This window comes from Crassostrea angulata, chromosome 1, assembly GCF_025612915.1.
Source record: "Crassostrea angulata isolate pt1a10 chromosome 1, ASM2561291v2, whole genome shotgun sequence".
In the NCBI taxonomy this organism is placed as follows: domain Eukaryota; kingdom Metazoa; phylum Mollusca; class Bivalvia; order Ostreida; family Ostreidae; genus Magallana; species Magallana angulata.
In genome coordinates, this window is record NC_069111.1 from 11,597,944 (window position 1) to 11,617,295 (window position 19,352).

A 19,352-nucleotide genomic window follows, 5' to 3' on the forward strand; every position below is an offset into this window, starting at 1 on the left:
TAATTTGATATTTAAACTTCAGATAAATAAGATTAATACGATAGCTTAAACACTATTATATAATTGATTTGATAGATCCATAAAGTATCTCTTTTGAATTATATAGGTATATCAATGGTGAAATCATATTTTAAGAGATGTTTCGTGAATAAAGTTATTAAAAATAAAATTTTGATAACGATTCTGAGATTATCTTTCAGCTTAGAATTTGAGGCTACGTGTTCAGTAAGTCTAATTTATAGAATACATACATGTACATGTACATGTATAAGTATGCATGCATGAGGACCAAAGAAATTAGACAATATGATTTTATGCAAAAATTTAGTTAGTAGCGATTTCTTTCATAAAGCTCTACAGGGCACCAAATTGTACTCAGATAAAACTTATAGAAAACCCTTCTTAGTCAGTCACCCACGCATCTGTCACCCCCTTCCCCTTTCCGAGTACTTAAATGTGACTATTTAACCACCTGTATCCTTTGAGTCACTGGTTTTACTATAGTCTGTCCCAAGTAATTGCTTCCATCACTTTTTGGTGATTTTTAATAAAAATATACATGTGAAAGAAATACAGTTGAATTTGATGAAAGGGAAAATTTCCAAGATGACTTCATTCACACATCATCATTTTTCCCTCGTAAAAATTCACAGGAACGAAAACAGTTTCTTATGGAGATTTATAATGGGGAATGTTGAAATCTTTTCTCCATTCGGAAGTCACTCAGAATACCTCGCACAATTTTTCAACATTATCATCCGGGCTTATTAATGGCTGATGTAAATGCAAAATCCCCGTAGACGTTCTATTTTTGGATGTGTATTGAAACTTGAAGCGGTAGAGGGGGCGTAATCTGGACATTTTTCATATTAGTGGATGAACGTAGTTTGAGCACAAAGGTATGTATGATTATCGAAATATCAAGTGAAGTGGTGGAAGCAAAAACTCGGGACAGAGTATAACTAGTGTTTTAACGACTCTTCCATGTTTATTATAGTACAAGTCTGCATGGTTATCCTTTTTAAACTTCATTTACATCGTCCCATTTTCTTCAAGCTGATTAATTCACGTACAGTCATTCCTAAGTAAAAAATGAAATATAAGGAAACATTTATTTCTCCAAGTCAGAGATTTTAATGAGATTACTGCAGGTTTTAAATCTACAAACTTTTAAAATTTGGAACTTTATTAATTTTTAAGTATAATCTCAAAAGAATAAATCACAACAATCTAACTTTAAATACTTCATTTTACCATATCCTGGATCTGTCCCTGATTTAGATTTCACCACAAAGTGAGTTAAGGTATCACACTCCTCAATGTTATTGCATCAAGAATTTCTTGAGAAATATATCATTGATCTGTAGACAAAACATACTTCAAAAATACAAAGATAATGGGGGGGGGGGGGGGGGGGGCAGTATTCATCCCTCTGAGTTATGACCCATTTAATTTGACCTTTTTGCACCTAAAATGCAATTTCAGCCTCATTAGGATTTGTTGTCGACGTATATACTAACTGTTATTATATACGTCCCTGGTATTTTTGATTAAATAAACTTATTTCTTCGGATATTTTAATTATGCACAATGGTCACACTGAATAGAGGGATAACGAAAAAAAAATATGAGCAAAGCTGCATAAATTTTTGTGTGACCTCATCAGTCAATTTTTGGGAATTTCAGTGGATTTTGAATTCAGAAGTGTTCCGTGAAAGTCGATTACCTTTATGATCGGGATCGGTAAACAAATAATATTTTATTCTGCAGCCCGCCAAAACGAAAATTGCACGCAAAAGAAAAGGTTTGTGATCAATATTGTTTTTAAAAATACTGTTATTATAACAGCAAGTTTGTATGTATTTGACTATAGTTGGTGTAACATGACATCATTTACAGTCAAAGATGGATAATATAGAAAGTCATAGTGTCACTGGTAGTTGCTATTGTTTTCAAAACCAATGCAAGAGTGGAAGTATCTAATCCAAGTTCAATTTCTGAACAAATAATTTAATTACATGCAATAATTTAAGTCACGAAGAGATAAAACAATAAAATGTTTGTTGGTTATTCAGTCTGATAGACTGTGCAAAGATTAATCGAATTCATCCAGCAGTCCGAAAGACGTTGGCAGATGAAAAGATTTTCAACACTCTAATGGGTCATAATAAAAAATCTAAATAAGAAAAAAATATAAAATGCAAAAAGTGGATTATTTTGCCAAATTTAGAAACAATTTGCATGGGAATAAATCAACTGTAACCCTACTGTTATGGAGAATGATCCCTAGGTAGACCCAGAGCTGTTGTTGAATCAATTTCACAAACTCGGTAAACAGAATATGAGAAACATTTGCCTACCAAACGTTGTTGCATTTGATATAATTAAAAGAGAAATTTAAAAGAAGAAGGCCTCTTTCGAATTTATAAAAATGTTATGGGCATGTTATGTTTTTCACACTGACTTTTTCCATTTATTCTTAATATAGCAACATGAAGAAAGGAGGTCCTCCAAACAAGAAACCAAGGTAATACCACTGTTTATTTGTTAAGTAGCATTTGAAGAAAACTCTATGACATGTGTTAATAAGTGGAATTTTGTTTTGACAGGTTTAATGATGAAGATGAGCCTTCACATTTTGAGGATGAGCTGGCATTACTGGATGAAATAGAAATGGAGATGCAGGACAATTTTGATGAGCATGATGGAACTGCAGGTGATTATGCATGGAGATTTCCTCTGGTCCATTAAATCTATGAAAACAACATGATTTTTGAAGCTCTCTCTCTTTTTTTAAAAATTCACATGTGCTACTTTTAAAATTAGAAAAAGAAATATAGAAAAATGACTTCCTCAAAAAAGATGATTAATGTCTGGTATATAACTAGCTTTATTGATTATAAGGACTTTATGTCTAGATCAATGTTTTGGTCTAATTACTAACTGGTGCTAGTTTTTTTGACATGTATATTTTCTGTTTTGCTCCAGGTGATAGTCCAGAAGATGTAAATGCTCCTACAAAATGGTGTCGGCCCCCAATCCCAAATATGAAAGCAGACAAAGATAAACTGATATTCCAGCAAATTGATGTAGACCACTACATAGGTAAAATCAATGAAACTGTATTTTTGTTTACATAGGAAATATAACTCACCTTTGGTTCTTGTATTTAGATGTATCACTTATACAGTTTCTATATAGATCAAAATTGTTGTAAATTAAATAGATTATAAGAAATTTAGCCCAAAATTATGATCTTCATCATAAAATCTCCTTGATTCTATAAATTTTACTAAGGAGGCTGGGTGGTCAACAAATTGCCCATCTGACCTGTATTAAATTTTTCGATCTGATTTGTTAAGCTAACTTTCATTAAGTTTAAATTTTTTTTTATAAATTTTAGCTTTTAAATTTGAGTATATTCCTATGTCTTTATATAGAGCATTTCTTCTTTAGGAAATCAAAGCAGTCAAAAAAATGGCCACGACCATCAAGCTCTCTTAAATTGGCAAAACCCGGTGCCTACTTCTGTTACTAATAACGTTCTTACCCATAAATTTGTCCTAAGTTCTAAGATATTTTGTGTAGGGAGACACTTGCCCGGGATGCCTGGAGCCACGCAGGGCCCAGTTCCCGTCATCAGAATGTACGGAGTCACCCTGAATGGCAACAGTGTCCTGGCCCATATCCATGGATTTGCCCCGTACTTCTTTGTGCCAGCACAGCAGGGCTTTAAGAGGGAGCACTGCGAACAGTTTAGGGTAACTTTACAAAGGAATTGATATAGACCCTTGTTAACATATGATGAGAGCCCAGTTATATCATAAATAAAATAATGATTAGTGTCTTTGGCACTGTCTTATTATGTCATGCTGCTGCATTAAATGATATTTATGTATTGCAATTTGAAAAGGGGAATTTTTCAATTTTAAGTTAAAAAAAATGCATGTTGACTTGAGTCATTCTCATTTTAAACATTGCAATTAAAAAACCTCAAGCCACATTATGTTAAAAAATTGTTGGCTGTGAAATGCTACAGCTTTATATTTTGGGCCTAAGCTATATAAGTTGATTATTGTATCTAGAAAACTTTGTATGAACTAAGAAAGGGGAATCTATTTAACAGAAACATCTTGACAGTGTTGTTAGAGGAGACCTTAGATCAAACAGAGAGGAGATCCAGACAGCGGTACTGGCCGTGGACTTTGTCATGAAGGAAAGTAAGTGGAGGGTTAATGATAGTAGGGGTTTTCTAGGACATCAGTTACAAACAAGATACAAATCTGTTGTACACGCTTTGGAAAATAGTATATCAAATTGAAAAGGAAAAAAATGTTACCTTTCATATATGATCATCATTTAAAAAAGGAAATGTATATCTTCCTGTGTTACTTTGCAGGTATTTATGGTTACCATGGAAACAAAAAGATCCCCTTTTTGAAGATTACTGTGGCCATTCCACGCCTTATTGCCCCCGCCAAGCGTCTCTTGGAGCAAGGGTTTACCTGTCCCGGCTATTCCAGTAATGGTTTTCAGGCCTATGAAAGCAACATAGACTTTGAAGTCAGGCAAGAGTGTTATAAATGTTAAAATACATGTACAACCCCTTAAACACTGTTTTTGGTTGTGTTTGCTGTTGATGTTTAACTTCAATAATTGAAATTTCTGAGATATTTTACAGATTTATGGTTGACACGGATGTAGTAGGATGCAGTTGGATCGAAATCCCAGCAGGGAAGTATCGGATTCGTACGAAAGATGACCCTAAATTCCCGGTCAAATCGCGCTGTCAAATGGAGGTGGACGTTTCTTGGGAGGACTTTATATCCCATGTCCCTGAAGGAGAATGGTCAGCCATGGCTCCGTTTAGAATCCTCAGCTATGATATTGAGTGTGCTGGAAGGAAAGGTAAAGTGTTGTGGATAAATTAATTTACTTGGTGTGTAAAATTTGAACCATTCTTTCTGTGCTGGAAGAATGCATTCTGAGGCATTAACTTTCAATCCACAGACAAAGAACGATGATTAATTTTTGTGGTGAGAATGCAAACAAGCCTTCAACAATTTTGGAGTCAATGTTTAGTTATGCATGTAAAACAGCTGTTGTCATTCTGAGCACCAAGAAATCAGAATTCTTCAAGGACATGGACAGTCTTTAATAAAACTGCCAATTATTTGTAGATGTTGGTCACAACTCATTGACATTTTCTAGGTTTTGTAATTATTAATCTTTTTTTCCATCAGTGGGAAATAATGGCATAAGTTGCAATGACATGCACCTCTCTATATATGATTGTATGTTATTACAAAGTGGGAGAAATTTCCTTAAAGAATATGTAAAGAAACCAATCAAAAATGGCGTAAATTTTTCACAAAATTAAGAAAGGTAAAATTGCCTTGCCCACACTGGGTACACATGGATAGAACAGATTCAAAATTCATTTTATCTCTTTTAATGCTAATGTTTAAATTGAGATCTTGTTCTGATTATTTTGTAGGAGTTTTCCCAGAGCCGGACAAGGACCCTGTCATCCAGATCGCAAACATGGTGATCAGACAGGGAGAACGAGATCCGTTCATCCGGAATGTGTTTACGCTGCGTTCCTGTGCTCCAGTCGTGGGCTCACAAGTCATCAGTAACGAAAAGGAGTCAGACCTTCTTAAAGTAACATTGCATGATTATCATATTGACACTGTATAAAGGGTTATTGTTAAAATGCCTTTGACTAGATGTTGTGGTTAAAAAGTGGTGATATTCTCTTTTAAATTGGTCCTATTTAAAATTTGCTTCTTAATATTTATTGAAAATGGGGTGAAATTGAGATGATTGAAAATATACATAGATATTCTATACTGATGGTCATAGCCTTATAAACTTAACATTTAAATGATATTGAATTCCAGGATAATACATCTGTACATGTAATAATTATATTGTAGAAATGGGCGGAGTTTGTCAGAGTGGTGGACCCAGATATTATAACGGGATACAATATACAGAATTTCGATTTCCCGTATGTGATCAACAGAGCCAATCACTTGAAGGTTATGGACTTTACATTTCTTGGACGCCAGAGAGACGTTCGTTCAGTCATCAAGGAGTCCATGTTTCAAAGTAAACAAATGGGAAAGAGAGAGAATAAAGTCATCAACATTGAGGGTCGTGTCCAGTTTGACCTTTTACAGGTAAAGTCAATTCTTTATCTATTTAGTGGATTGGTATTGGTTTGTAGTGAAGTGTAATAGTATAGCAATGCCTGAACACATTAGAGGGGTGCTTTTCAAGCTGTCTATACCCTGAGTGTGTCATCTTAGCTAGGCACTGTCCGAGTTCTTCTTTACCTTGAGTGAATTGTCCAGAGGGTTTGTAGCTTGGCACTGTCTGATCTGTCTTTACCTGGAGTGATGTTGGTAGTTTGGCACTGTCTGATCTGTCTTTACCTGGAGTGAGATGTGGTAGCTTGGCACTGTCTGATCTGTCTTTACCTGGAGTGAGATGTCGTAGCTTGGCACTGTCTGATCTGTCTTTACCTGGAGTGAGGTGTGGTAGCTTGGCACTGTCTGATCTGTCTTTACCAGGAGTGAGATGTGGTAGCTTGGCACTGTCTGATCTGTCTTTACCTGGAGTGAGATGTCGTAGCTACCTGGAGTGAGATGTTGTAGCTTGGCACTGTCTGATCTGTCTTTACCTGGAGTGAGGTGTGGTAGCTTGGCACTGTCTGATCTGTCTTTACCTGAGTGAGATGTCGTAGCTTGGCACTGTCTGATCTGTCTTTACCAGGAGTGAGATGTGGTAGCTTGGCACTGTCTGATCTGTCTTTACCTGGAGTGAGATGTCGTAGCTACCTGGAGTGAGATGTCGTAGCTTGGTAGCTTGGCACGGTCTGATCTGTCTTAACCAGGAGTGAGATGTCGTAGCTTGGCACTGTCTGATCTGTCTTTACCAGGAGTGAGATATGGTAGCTTGGCACTGACTGATCTGTCTTTACCTGGAGTGAGATGTCGTAGCTACCTGGAGTGAGATGTCGTAGCTTGGTAGCTTGGCACTGTCTGATCTGTCTTTACCAGGAGTGAGATGTGGTAGCTTGGCACTGTCTGATCTGTCTTTACCTGGAGTGAGGTGTCGTAGCTTGATAGCTTGGCACTTTCTGATCTGACTTTACCTGGAGTGAGATGTTGTAGCTTGGCACTGTCTGATCTGTCTTTACCAGGAGTGAGGTGTGGTAGCTTGGCATGTCTGATCTGTCTTTACCTGGAGTGAGATGTCATAGCTTGGTAGCTTGGCACTGTCTGATCTGTCTTTACCTGGAGTGAGGTGTGGTAGCTTGGCACTGTCTGATCTGTCTTTACCTGGAGTGAGGTGTCGTAGCTTGGTAGCTTGGCATGGTCTGATCTGTCTTTACCTGGAGTGAGATGTCGTAGCTTGGCACTGTCTGATCTGTCTTTACCTGGAGTGAGGTGTGGTAGCTTGGCACTGTCTGATCTGTCTTTACCTGGAGTGAGGTGTCGTAGCTTGGTAGCTTGGCACTGTCTGATCTGACTTTACCTGGAGTGAGGTGTGGTAGCTTGGTACTGTCTGATCTGTCTTTTCCTGGAGTGAGATGTCGTAGCTTGGCACTGTCTGAGCGCAGGTGTTTACTGACTTACCTGTGTCACTCAGTGTCAAACAATGATTCCTCTAATGCAGCGGTCATTGATGGGACAGCAGAAGTACTCTCAGGTTTATACATGTAAACTGAGCTAATACTATTTTTATGTACATGTTGTTTATATGTATATATTCATGTACAAAATAATAATCTGATATTATCGCATTGGCAGATTTTGTTGCGGGACTACAAGTTGCGATCCTACACACTGAATGCTGTGTCCTTTCACTTCCTTCAAGAACAAAAGGAGGATGTGCAGCATTCTATTATTACAGACCTACAGGTGAGAAAGGGTGACGTTACCTGATGCAAAAAATGGAAAAAGGCATTGGTTCTCTAGTTAAAGATGTTTTATGTTTCAAAGAAATTTCAGGGATAGTATTGCAGGTAATTTTCTATCAGTATATGAACATTAATCTTTGACTTCAGAATGGTAACGATCAGACTCGCCGTCGCCTTGCCGTGTACTGTCTTAAGGACGCCATTCTACCGCTGCGCCTGCTGGATAAGCTGATGTGTGTCATTAACTACATGGAGATGGCCAGGGTCACAGGGGTACCACTTCCCTATCTCCTGTCCAGAGGTCAGCAGGTCAAGGTTGTGTCACAGCTGCTTAGAAAGGTATGAATATTTAATGATTTTTTAATGCATTTCTTAAACTTGTGTTGATTTATTTTGTATGTTAATAACATTTCTAAATTTTTTATTATCAAAAACAGGAATAAAACAGTTTTATTATAAATAATAAGATTCGGTACTTTTAAATAACTGCTTTCTTTTAAACACGCTATAAGTAGGATAGTGTTACATTTATATATGTTCCTTTTGTTCTTGTTTATCAGGCCAAAGAGCAGGACCTGGTCTTACCCACCCACAAAGTGGAGACAGGGGACGAGTATGAGGGTGCTACTGTGATAGAGCCAGTCAAGGGGTTTTATGACAGCCCCATAGCCACCCTGGATTTCTCCTCTCTGTACCCCTCCATTATGATGGCCCACAATCTGTGTTACACCACCTTACTGAGTCAACACTCCATACAGAAGGAAGGGTAGGTCAAGAAGACAACTCAAGTTTAATCAATTCCTGAATTAGGCAGATCTTTGTTTTGCTCCTTTGATTGAATACTGTAAACCAACCTTTATTTGCGTGCGAGATATATTCGCAAGGTTCCCGAGAGCCTTATTATCACGAATATTTCTTGCTATGGACCACTATTAAACATATAGTTGTAATAAAAAAAAACGTGGTTAGGCTTGGTCGCAAAAAATTACCGTAATCCGTTGAATATAATACGCACTTTTTTCCCAGCATTTTTTACCGTGAGAAAGGGGTGCGTATTATACATCCCTATAGGATTTGGACATATTTTTTCCCTAGCTGAAGCACGGGGTATCATTCTGCCGTATTACCTACGCTGTTCACAGACAGGACCGATACCCCGCTATACATCGTAACATTCCTTCATTATCACATATATATTATTATTTAACCCTTAGGAAATTATTGTTATAGCATGTAATTAAAGAAAATGTATACTTGAAGTCTGTTAATAAATAAACTGTTTCAAAATGGCCTTTAAAAATTAATTTGAACTGCCTATTCTTTATCTCCGTGTACGCCGCCATTACAGATGTTATTAATAGCATGCGGACTTGGATGGCCACGTGCTATTTGTAACCAATCTTTGAAAACAGCTTACACATCATTTGGCTCATTTTTAACCATTTTCATTAGCTGCAATAATGTAGCCCTCTCCCGTTTTTTTTTTTTTTTTTTTTTGGGGAGAGGGCTACAACTCCATAGGATCTCCGTAATGGTGCAAGTGCGGGAGTGATTCACTCCCGCAACGCTTTCGTCTCAAATCGTACATAAATGACAATAACATTTGCATTTCTTACCTGAACTCAAACATTGTAGATGTCTATGGTATAGATTAATCCAAAAATATCAAGTATAGTCTATATTTCGGTTATTTTCCGTGTATGTCAACAACGAAAGTTGAATTTGTCCGCCATGTTTACTGACCTTGACCGGTTTTATTTTGGGACAGCCAATGAGAATTCAGGAGCGGATCTTGAACTGAATATAGGAATTCCCCTATTTTAAACATAACTAACGCGGTAAATATGAATTTTCCATTGTATACCATTTCCTTAAATGATGTTTTAGTGATATAACGAGGTAAGATCGATTATTTACACTGACATTCACGTTAACAAGCCCATCAAAACTCCAAGCGTACATCCCATAAAATCACGCGAGAACTGTCATGGCTGCTTTTAAAAAAAGACGACTGGTAAACATGCTGATGTGTTTTATCTGGTTTTGGTTTATACACGGTTAGTTTGTTCAACCTGAATCAAAAAATCATTTTATCTAAAGGAAGTCAAATATAAAATCGATCTTTTTAGACCGAAGTCAGCCGCATTAAAAAATTAATTTTGCACCATTACGGAGATCCTGTGGAATTGTAGCCCTCTCCAGTAAACATCATATATAAAAAATCGGAGAGGGCTACATTATTGCAGCTACATTTTCATGTAATGCTAACTGATTAATTGCAAATAATTATGAAAATAAATAATTCTATAACTTATTCCGTTAATTGAAGCCATGAAACAGTTGTGCTCCCCCACCGCTAACGCTTGACACCTTGGGTATCTCTGACACCCCCCTTAGGCTATGTGTACTATACACAACATAACTATTTGTGCATATATTTTATTATGTTCCAGACCTATAATTGATCACTTTGATCATCATCGGAATCATTTAAGAATTTAATTAGGTCCGTTATCTCTATACCTGTACATCGTCCGTTTTTCACTTCACATGGATTGTAATGACTAAACAACTATATAACGCTTTTTAAAAGCAGTTTATTTACGGTAGAATATTTAATACTAGGTCATTTTAAAACATTGATTATGAATTAAAGATATTACCGCGATGTATTAGTTACAATAAATCCGTATCTAAGAAAATATTGTTTTTCTTATTTCCGGTAGCGTATTCCCGCGATGAAGTTGAGCGTGCATACAAAGTGTAACTGCTTTGTTGATACTCAGGATTACCGTTTGGTCATTTTTTTTTTATGCGTATTATACATCCCAACAAGCTTTTTTTCACCATTTTCAGGCCCAAAGTGGGGGGTGCGTATTGTACACTACTGCGTATTATATTCACCGGATTACAGTACTCGCCAAAAGATAGTTGGTTTACAGTATAAAGCTTCTCTGAATTTTAAATGATTGAATTTGAACTCTGAATTAATTTAAAAATATTGAGATCAATCTCTTTAATAGTTTTGAAATATGCAAAAAATTCTTTCTGTTAGTTTGGAAACTGACATGGAATGGGCACAGATTAGTTTTACTTTCCTTACTTGACTATGAGACTGAATTTTTGTTATGTTTTGATTTGGAATAGATTAACTCCTGACCAGTACATAAAGACTCCCTCTGGAAATTATTTCATCAAAACTCAGCACAGAAAGGGTCTGCTTCCAGAAATCCTTGAACATTTGCTCTCTGCCAGGAAAAAGTAAGAAGTTAATACTTTCAGATTAACCACCTTCATTGAATGAGGAATATGTCAGTAGAATAAAATCACTTTTACTTTTTGTGTAGTTCTGAATCAACTAGAGTTCTTTGTCATTTTGTGTAGGGCAAAAGCTGATTTGAAGAAGGAAACAGATCCATTCAAGAAGAAGGTGTTGGATGGCAGACAGCTTGCTCTGAAGATCAGTGCCAACTCTGTGTACGGCTTCACAGGGGCTCAAGTCGGTAAACTGCCTTGTCTTGAAATATCTCAGGTAAATGGTTAAATCTTGTTTTAGAGATTGATGATAATATTTACTGTTTATACTTCAATATTATCAGATAAATGGAGAATAATAAATTAAATGCTAGTACATGTTTATAAAGTACAGTTTCATGAAAATCGTGAAATTAAAAAAATTATATGAGTAAGAGTTGTATCAGTGAGGCATATTAATACATATACAGTCAAAATTCGTTTCTCGACATGTAGATTGGACTGTTTAAAAACTTTGAAATATCAGAATATTTGAGATATGGAGGGTAAAATACTTTAAAAAATAAGTGGTTTGGATGACATATCCATGGTATTAGAGATATCAGTGTTCGAGATATTGAAGTTCAACTGTAAATTATATTGGAATATTACAGAGTGTAACAGCCTTTGGTAGAATGATGATAGAACAGACCAAAACGTATGTAGAGGAGCATTACACCATAGCAAACGGGTATCAGCATGATGCAAAGGTAGGCTGAAATTCTGTGTCTTTTTTTATCCAAGTGGAAACATCCTGTTTGAATTTTACACTCTATGTATCTAATTGTGCAGGTGATCTATGGAGACACTGATTCTGTCATGTGTAAGTTTGGTGTAGGGACTGTAGCTGAGGCTATGAAGCTTGGACAGGAGGCTGCTGATCTCATCTCAGAAAAGTTCATCAAACCCATCAAGTTAGAGTTTGAGAAGGTAAATTTATGTAAAGACTTGACTTCATTGGTTTGAGACTTGATTGGTTACCACGATATGTGGGTTGTGTCATGAACTTGGACGGACTAATTTATTTGCCATTTCATAATGTTGGCTAAAAGGAGGATTTTTTTTCACTGTTTTTTGTATGTTTTGGTTCTTCAGCTCTTTGGGGAAGAGTTTGCATGCATATTTATTCTTTACGCTCTTTCTGAATGGTAGGAACAGCACTTTCACGGAATGAAATTTATAATTAACCTCTGATTGACAGGTGTATTTTCCGTACTTGTTGATCAACAAGAAAAGGTATGCGGGGTTATACTGGACCAATCCCGAGAAACACGACAAGATGGATTGTAAGGGGATAGAGACGGTCCGTCGAGATAACAGCCCCCTGGTGGCAAATCTGATCAACACCTGTCTACAGCTCATCCTCATCAACAGGTGTTAAGACTGTCTTGTTTGGAATTTTTTCTTTTTGATATTTACAAAGAATAATACTGAAAATAGATGTTTAAAACACCAACTGAATTTTGGGGATTTCGGTCAAGTGTTAGAAATTCCCAAATTAGGATTTCTAGAAAATGAAATTTAAGAATTTTGAAATAATTTCCTGATCATGCCCCTTTAAATGTGTATGGGCTATATATTCTAGTTTTACCTACAAATAATGGACATCATTACTTACACTATATTATTGCTATGCGTTTATACAGGGACCCGCAGGGAGCAGTGGAGTATGCCAAGCAGGCTATATCGGATCTACTGTGTAACAGGATAGACATCTCTCAGCTGGTCATTACCAAGGAACTCACAAAAACTGGCGACGAGTACGCTGGCAAACAGGCTCACGTGGAACTCGCTCACAGGTCTGCTCAGAATAGTTCAAACAAAAAATAGTCCCTAGTTTCTCCGGCCAATGATTTAAAAAATCTAATAAATTGAAAAGGGAAACAACTCAGTCTTTCATTTATAACAGAAAATTTGAGTTGTTCTTCTTTTCAATGTGACCAACAGGTCAGCATTTGAAATAATAGGACTGTGGCTGAGAAACTGAAGAACATTATTTTGATGTTATGATAGTCTTGACTAATTTAAAAATTCTTGCTTGAATTTTTGCTGTTATGCACTGTTTTATATGTTCCATTTCATGTTATGCATTCACATGTAAATGTGTTCATTTTACTTTTATATGAATTCCTTAAAACTGTTTATGTTACATTAGCAGGTTGACAAAGTTACATCTGTTAAGATGACCTTATGATGACTGTAAGATACATGGTAAGATAATCTCCTTTATCATGTTGATAGAATGAAGAAGCGAGACCCTGGTAGTGCTCCCCAGTTAGGTGACAGAGTTCCGTACGTCATTATAGCTGGGACCAAGGGCTCTGCTGCCTACATGAACTCTGAAGACCCTATCTACGTGTTGGAGAACAACATTGCCATTGACACACAATACTATCTGGAGAACCAGCTGTCAAAACCACTTCTCAGGATCTTTGAACCTATTCTGGGGGAGAAGAAGGCAGAGTCTGAACTTCTCAGTAAGTCAGTGGTGCATGAAAAAAGTCAATACACAGAAAATAGTTTTAAATAGGAATGATTAGATGATATTAGAGGTGAGGGGGTAGAATTGAAGCTTAAATGTTTACCTGGAAAACTTCCTAATAGGTTATTTACACTAGATATATTGGAGAAAGTATTTGCAGTAATAACTTCCTGCGTATTTTATCATTTATAGGAAGTATACACATGCTGATGAAATAAATGTCTACCTGTATTGTTTTCAACTTAAATTTAAATCGTTACCAACATTGTGAAATATCCACATTGAGAGTGCATTCTAATCGACATTACATTCAAGAGAGAGAAACAGTAGTTAAAATGCTTTATGCTTGTATAATGATACAATTCTTCAATTATAGGGGGAGACCACACTAGAACTAAGACCAAAGTGGCCTCAAAAGTTGGAGGACTAATGGCGTTTGCCAAGAAGAAGGCGACATGCATAGGATGTCGCACTGTGCTGCAGGAGGATGGTAGGACTTAGGATTATTATCTTCTTAGGAAGATTGTAGGATTGTTATTTTAATACTATTCAGTCATCAATTCCCTCTCCCACCAATAAAAATATATTCATTGTTATCTTTTTTGATAGCATCAGAAAAGATTTTTACAATGTAGCTCTTAAAAGTTCTTTATAATTTTTGATATCAGAGTTTACATATTTAAATTCATTATTGGAAATAGTAAAGTTGTCCAACTATTGGACATGAATTTCCATGGTTTTCCTCCTCAGCTGGTAAATTGTTTATTTGTTGTTGTGAAAACTGTAAGAGTCACTTAGTACAATGTTGATTGGTTGTGGTTGTAGGTATAGCTGTGTGTAAGTACTGTAAACCAAAGGAGTCAGAGATCTATCAGAAGGAGATCTCTCACCTCAACATCCTGGAGGAGAAGTTCTCACGGCTTTGGACCCAGTGCCAGAGGTGTCAGGGGAGTCTACACGAGGATGTCCTGTGTACTAGGTAGGTTTTAGAATGTCCTGTGTACCATACTAGGTAGGTAATCCTCTGCATGTAATACTAATGTTACCTACATTAGTAGGTAAAAGCTAAGGCACAACAGCATGATGGCAAATGCTGTTGCATTGAACCAATAATACTGGCATTTTTAAAAGGGGCATTTAACTTATTTCAAGTAAAATAAAGAGTTTAGTTGTTCCCCTTTTCAAAGTGTGCAGTAAATCAATGAAATAAATTTTCATTATTGGCAAAACAGAATCCCTTGATTAAGGAGTTGAAACATGTTTATTTTTCTGGTTTCAGCCGAGATTGTCCGATCTTCTACATGAGAAAGAAGGTACAGAAGGACCTAGCTGACCAGGACAAGCTACTGCACAGGTTTGGGAGCCCCACCTGGTGATATCCACCCCCAGGGTACAGGTCCATCAGCACCAGCTACTGACCACACCCCAACCCCACCCCACAAATCCTTCAGATGATGTGTTCAGATTCATTAAACATGAGGGTACATGTTAAACTGTTTGAGACTGTTTGTGGTCAGTTTTAAAAACTATCTGGCACCATGGAGAAGGAAAAGTCAACAGGCTCTATGCTGCTTTTGACCTGAAGTGCAGATAATCATTTCAATCAAATATGTTTGCATTGACATTGATTGATTGTGCTAAATGTGATGAAAGTGCTAACACATGTGATATCTTTCCACTTAATTCTGAGTTTTGGTCTAATTTTCAATGATGGAACAGTTGAATCAACTTTTTATCATGAAATTTTGTGATTAAAATGAAATATCTTGTACAATATAGTGATATTTAAAATGATAAAAATTACTTTAATTTGAATGCTAATCTTGGTCATCTCTTGTGGGACCTTTATATTTTCCTCAATTTTAACAGCAGTCACTAAGAATTTGGATGGGTGGGGAAGTGTTCGCAGGAGGTCTGTAAATATGGACTTCACCCTATAGGGTTCTTAGATGACCATATAGAATATTTAATTAATGATAAATAATACACTTGGGTCGGAGAGATTCAACTCCCACACACTAGTCTCAATCATCAGACTAGGGCACCTTGAGGAGGTTCAAGTTCTTTCATTGGCTCATTAAAAAGTGTGCATGAATACAAATGTAGACCACAGAGTTAATGGACGGAATGTATACACTTTGGGGGTCCACAAAAGTTTGCTATTTTCTTGCAAAGTACATGTTTTATCCATACTTCATTAAGATTTCATTCATAATAAGTTTTTTATATGGGTCATAGTGCGTATTGACACAGAAATCTTGAATGTTAAAGAGAAGGGCTTCACGGCCATTAATTGAATTCGGGCGTGAATTTTCCGATTTATTTTCGGAATTAAAAAGCCATTTACGGTCCCGCTCATGTTTGGCGTGTAATTTCGTGGACAAACATTTGAGGGTCCTTACATAAATATTTTAGAAGTGTTTGACTCAGATTAAACAGATGTTAAGATCCCTGCCCAAGCATGACGTCCATGAATAGCAGGTACTCGCTACGTCATAATCACGCTATGAGTCAAATCTTTGATGTATTCAGGAGACTTCAACTTTTCAATTAAATCCTTTTTATCTGGTACAAGAGCGAGAAATGGATTCATTGAGCACTGTAGGACGTAATTTATAATTCTAGTTTTTAGTGTTTATTAATTCCAATTGAATTATCAGTCGTTTACATTTTTGTCGAGCCACGAGGTATTCTAGGTATTTTGAGGCTGAAAAACAATCGGGATCAACTTGTCGCATACTGTAACAAAAAGCGAGACAATCAGGTTGAATTGCGTGACTCGAGTGTGTTGCTATTTGCATTGATTTAGGGAAATGTTTGAATAAAGTTTTAAACACGGGGTCACTAAATTTAAATCCCGCCGCATATAACGTAATGCTCATTGACGAGTTGTTGGAAAGCGAGAGCAACTAGTCGTGAATGTGTCTAATTATAGGCGCAATTGACCCGAACTCAACTCTAAACAAACATTGATATAGTAATTTTGACATAGTGACTGGATATATTTGGAAGTGTTTACAGATTTATCTTGAGAAACGCCCACAATATTCAATTCACTTGTGAAAGGAACAGATCAAGGTAATACATTGACATATTCTCTTTTAATTTTTTTTATTAATTTTTTTTAATTGATCACTAGAAGCTTAAAACGTATAGATATTAATATGATTCTATGTGCAGGTACAATGTCGGATCGTCAATATTTTTTAAGTCTTTCAAAAGAACCATTTTGGCTTTTTATTTGAAAAAAAAAAAAAGAAATTGGAAAACCTGGGAATTTGAAAGTGGGTGTTCTTCTGACGAAGATAAGGAAAAAAAATATCGGTTTGTTTGATTTTGTTGAATTTTACACCGGTCTGAATTTTTATTCAAACAAATGCAGGAAATATTGCAACAGAGGGTTATTCCATGAAGTCTGGTATAGTAATACTTTAATACTGTTTACAATGTACATGTAATTTTTTAAAGACTTTTTTTTAAATCAAAAGCGTGTAGCTGATAAAATCCACCGGTGTAAAACACTTTCCAAAATACTGAAAATAAAATAAGTTTATGTTTATCAAAACATGTTTTACACCGAAATTCTACAGCTTATTTTTCGGGTAAGAGTTCTAAAAACAGAATGTTTTGAATTGGTTGTTTATTTTTTAGGTTTTTAGGTACCACTGTTCAAAACTATATTACCCTACATTTTACTTTCATTCATTGCTACAGTACATATTGAACCAGTACATAGAAATTTTTAATATGAAATTCAATATTTTTCAAGAACATTTAAGTGAAATAGAAAATGTGGAAAAAAAATTTGTTTGACCCCCTCCCCAATTTGTTATGATTATTACGAGATTAAATAATGAACAAATTGAGTTAAAAGGTTAAAAACAAGATTTTGGTACAAAATTGTATCTGTCTGTTTACAGAGTGTGTAGATACAAGTTTTACATGAATGTTTAATTTTTAGTTTTGAGTGTCGGTGCTAGTTCGTTTTTAAAAGAACAAACAGGAGATAAGAGAAGTAAACCAATCCAGCGGAAGTTGGTAGATTGACCCCATAAATCTGATGTATAAAACAGTATTACACCGTCGCAGATTCATTGAAAAAGCGCCTCCATTATCACCGTTAAGTAAATTTTCTGAGATTGAATTTTCTGGTTAAATAAACAGCGCTACTCTGAATGAGATAAAGAAATTCAAATCGATACAGGGCCGATTCCCGGACAAAGCCCCAGGAAGGGGGGAAATAAAGGCCAGAGCCGGGCCTATTGTCACCGCCGGCATTGTCATCCAGCATCCATTGTCCTTCACGGGCACTGGCTTGTTTCAATCTACATCTGACCCTCTTTTCGGTTTACAAATTGTGTGATTTAATAAAAATAAGAAAATGTTTTCCTTGAAGTATTATTGGAGTGTAGATTTTTAACAAGGGACCGAAATGACAGGGCATTTTAGCGGCCAATTTTAGAACATTTTTATATCTGAATATATACGATTCAATTTGGTTTACAGATGCAATCTGTTTAATACACTTTTGTAACCCATTTCGCGACAATAAATTTAGGTTATATAGCGGGGCATAGCTTGTATTCAGCCGCTCGTAAAATTGAAGTAATGATTGTATATCTGAGAAAATAATCCAAAAAGCAAACATCTTATAAAAAAGATGAATAATCAATGGTGATTCCCACAATTTAAGGTGTTCTGCTTCAAAATTCACAAGAGTCTTGAATGCTAAAACGCTAATGCTGGGATCAGAAGTAAATTGCTAGCGATGAACATGCACTGAAAAATAGACATCAATAAATTTAAAAAATTACAAAGTTGTGATGTTTGTTGGGCTTCTTTGATGACCCATCGCTGTTTTTTTCCCGAGACATTGCTTTATATCGTGTGACTCTAGGTACGTTTGAGCGTTACCTTTTGGGAACCCAATCAGATTATTTGAGTCGCTTTAATTCAATCCACGTCTGAGTGTTGCCGATATGGACGCCTTATTAGTAATTAAGACCCGTATTTCGGCTCCTATTTCCGCGTTATTATTCGTCATACTAAGAGCTTTGCGTGCGTGTTTTGTAAAAGAACTCAAACAATAGACCGCAATGATGAAACGCTAGGCCGTGTTGTGATGTTACAACATGAAATTATTGTAACCCGACCCTTGCTACTAATGAAAAGCAAAATTCATTGTCATGTAATATATCTGGGTATGTTTCTGCTAGGGAGGGGAGATGGGGCGAGGGTCATTCAACTTTCCACCAACATGTATACATTATATTTAAAATAATGTAATATAGAATTGTGTATTGTGAGTTAACATTGTAACTATTTCGTGATAATATTAAAACTGTATATCTCGGTAAATTATAAACTTAAAAACGCATATTTGCAACTGCTTGCATGTTGTACTTGAATTACAAATGCAGAATATCGGATCCCTCACTCCTAATAACTTCTATATCAGTTGACACAACTCGGCTGTGAAATTTATAGGAATTAAAGGGACTCAAAATTATGTAAAATCTGAACAACTGTCCCGCTCTGATTCAATGGGTAGATAACCTTTATTTAACGTCTGTATACCTACATAGTCATTGATCCTGGCTCATCCTCCGTTACGCAGCCGATCTGAGCGGATCCCAGGTAGATTAT

At 36.1% G+C, this 19,352-nt stretch overlaps 2 protein-coding genes across 2 annotated transcripts in view; both read left to right on the forward strand.

Annotated features, from left to right (window-relative positions):
• The first annotated feature begins 1,727 nt into the window (after window positions 1-1,727).
• On the forward strand, window positions 1,728-15,521 carry LOC128158956 (DNA polymerase delta catalytic subunit-like). Its single transcript, XM_052821952.1, has 23 exons — window positions 1,728-1,804; window positions 2,489-2,527; window positions 2,610-2,716; window positions 2,989-3,105; window positions 3,589-3,761; window positions 4,127-4,220; window positions 4,400-4,568; window positions 4,682-4,908; window positions 5,498-5,664; window positions 5,940-6,185; window positions 7,821-7,931; window positions 8,078-8,269; window positions 8,491-8,696; window positions 11,078-11,191; window positions 11,315-11,462; window positions 11,839-11,934; window positions 12,017-12,154; window positions 12,426-12,598; window positions 12,871-13,023; window positions 13,466-13,701; window positions 14,083-14,196; window positions 14,532-14,685; window positions 14,986-15,521. The coding sequence occupies exons 1-23, from the start codon at window positions 1,731-1,733 to the stop codon at window positions 15,080-15,082; spliced, it is 3,345 nt and encodes a 1,114-aa protein (XP_052677912.1). The 5' UTR covers window positions 1,728-1,730; the 3' UTR covers window positions 15,083-15,521.
• Window positions 15,522-16,457: 936 nt separating this feature from the next.
• The window catches only part of LOC128180121 (ras association domain-containing protein 9-like), a 24,774-nt gene continuing 21,879 nt past the window's right edge, over window positions 16,458-19,352 (forward strand). The window contains exon 1 of the mRNA XM_052847987.1: window positions 16,458-16,784. The gene's annotated coding sequence lies outside the window, so the exon portion shown is untranslated. The remainder of the gene's footprint in view (window positions 16,785-19,352) is intronic.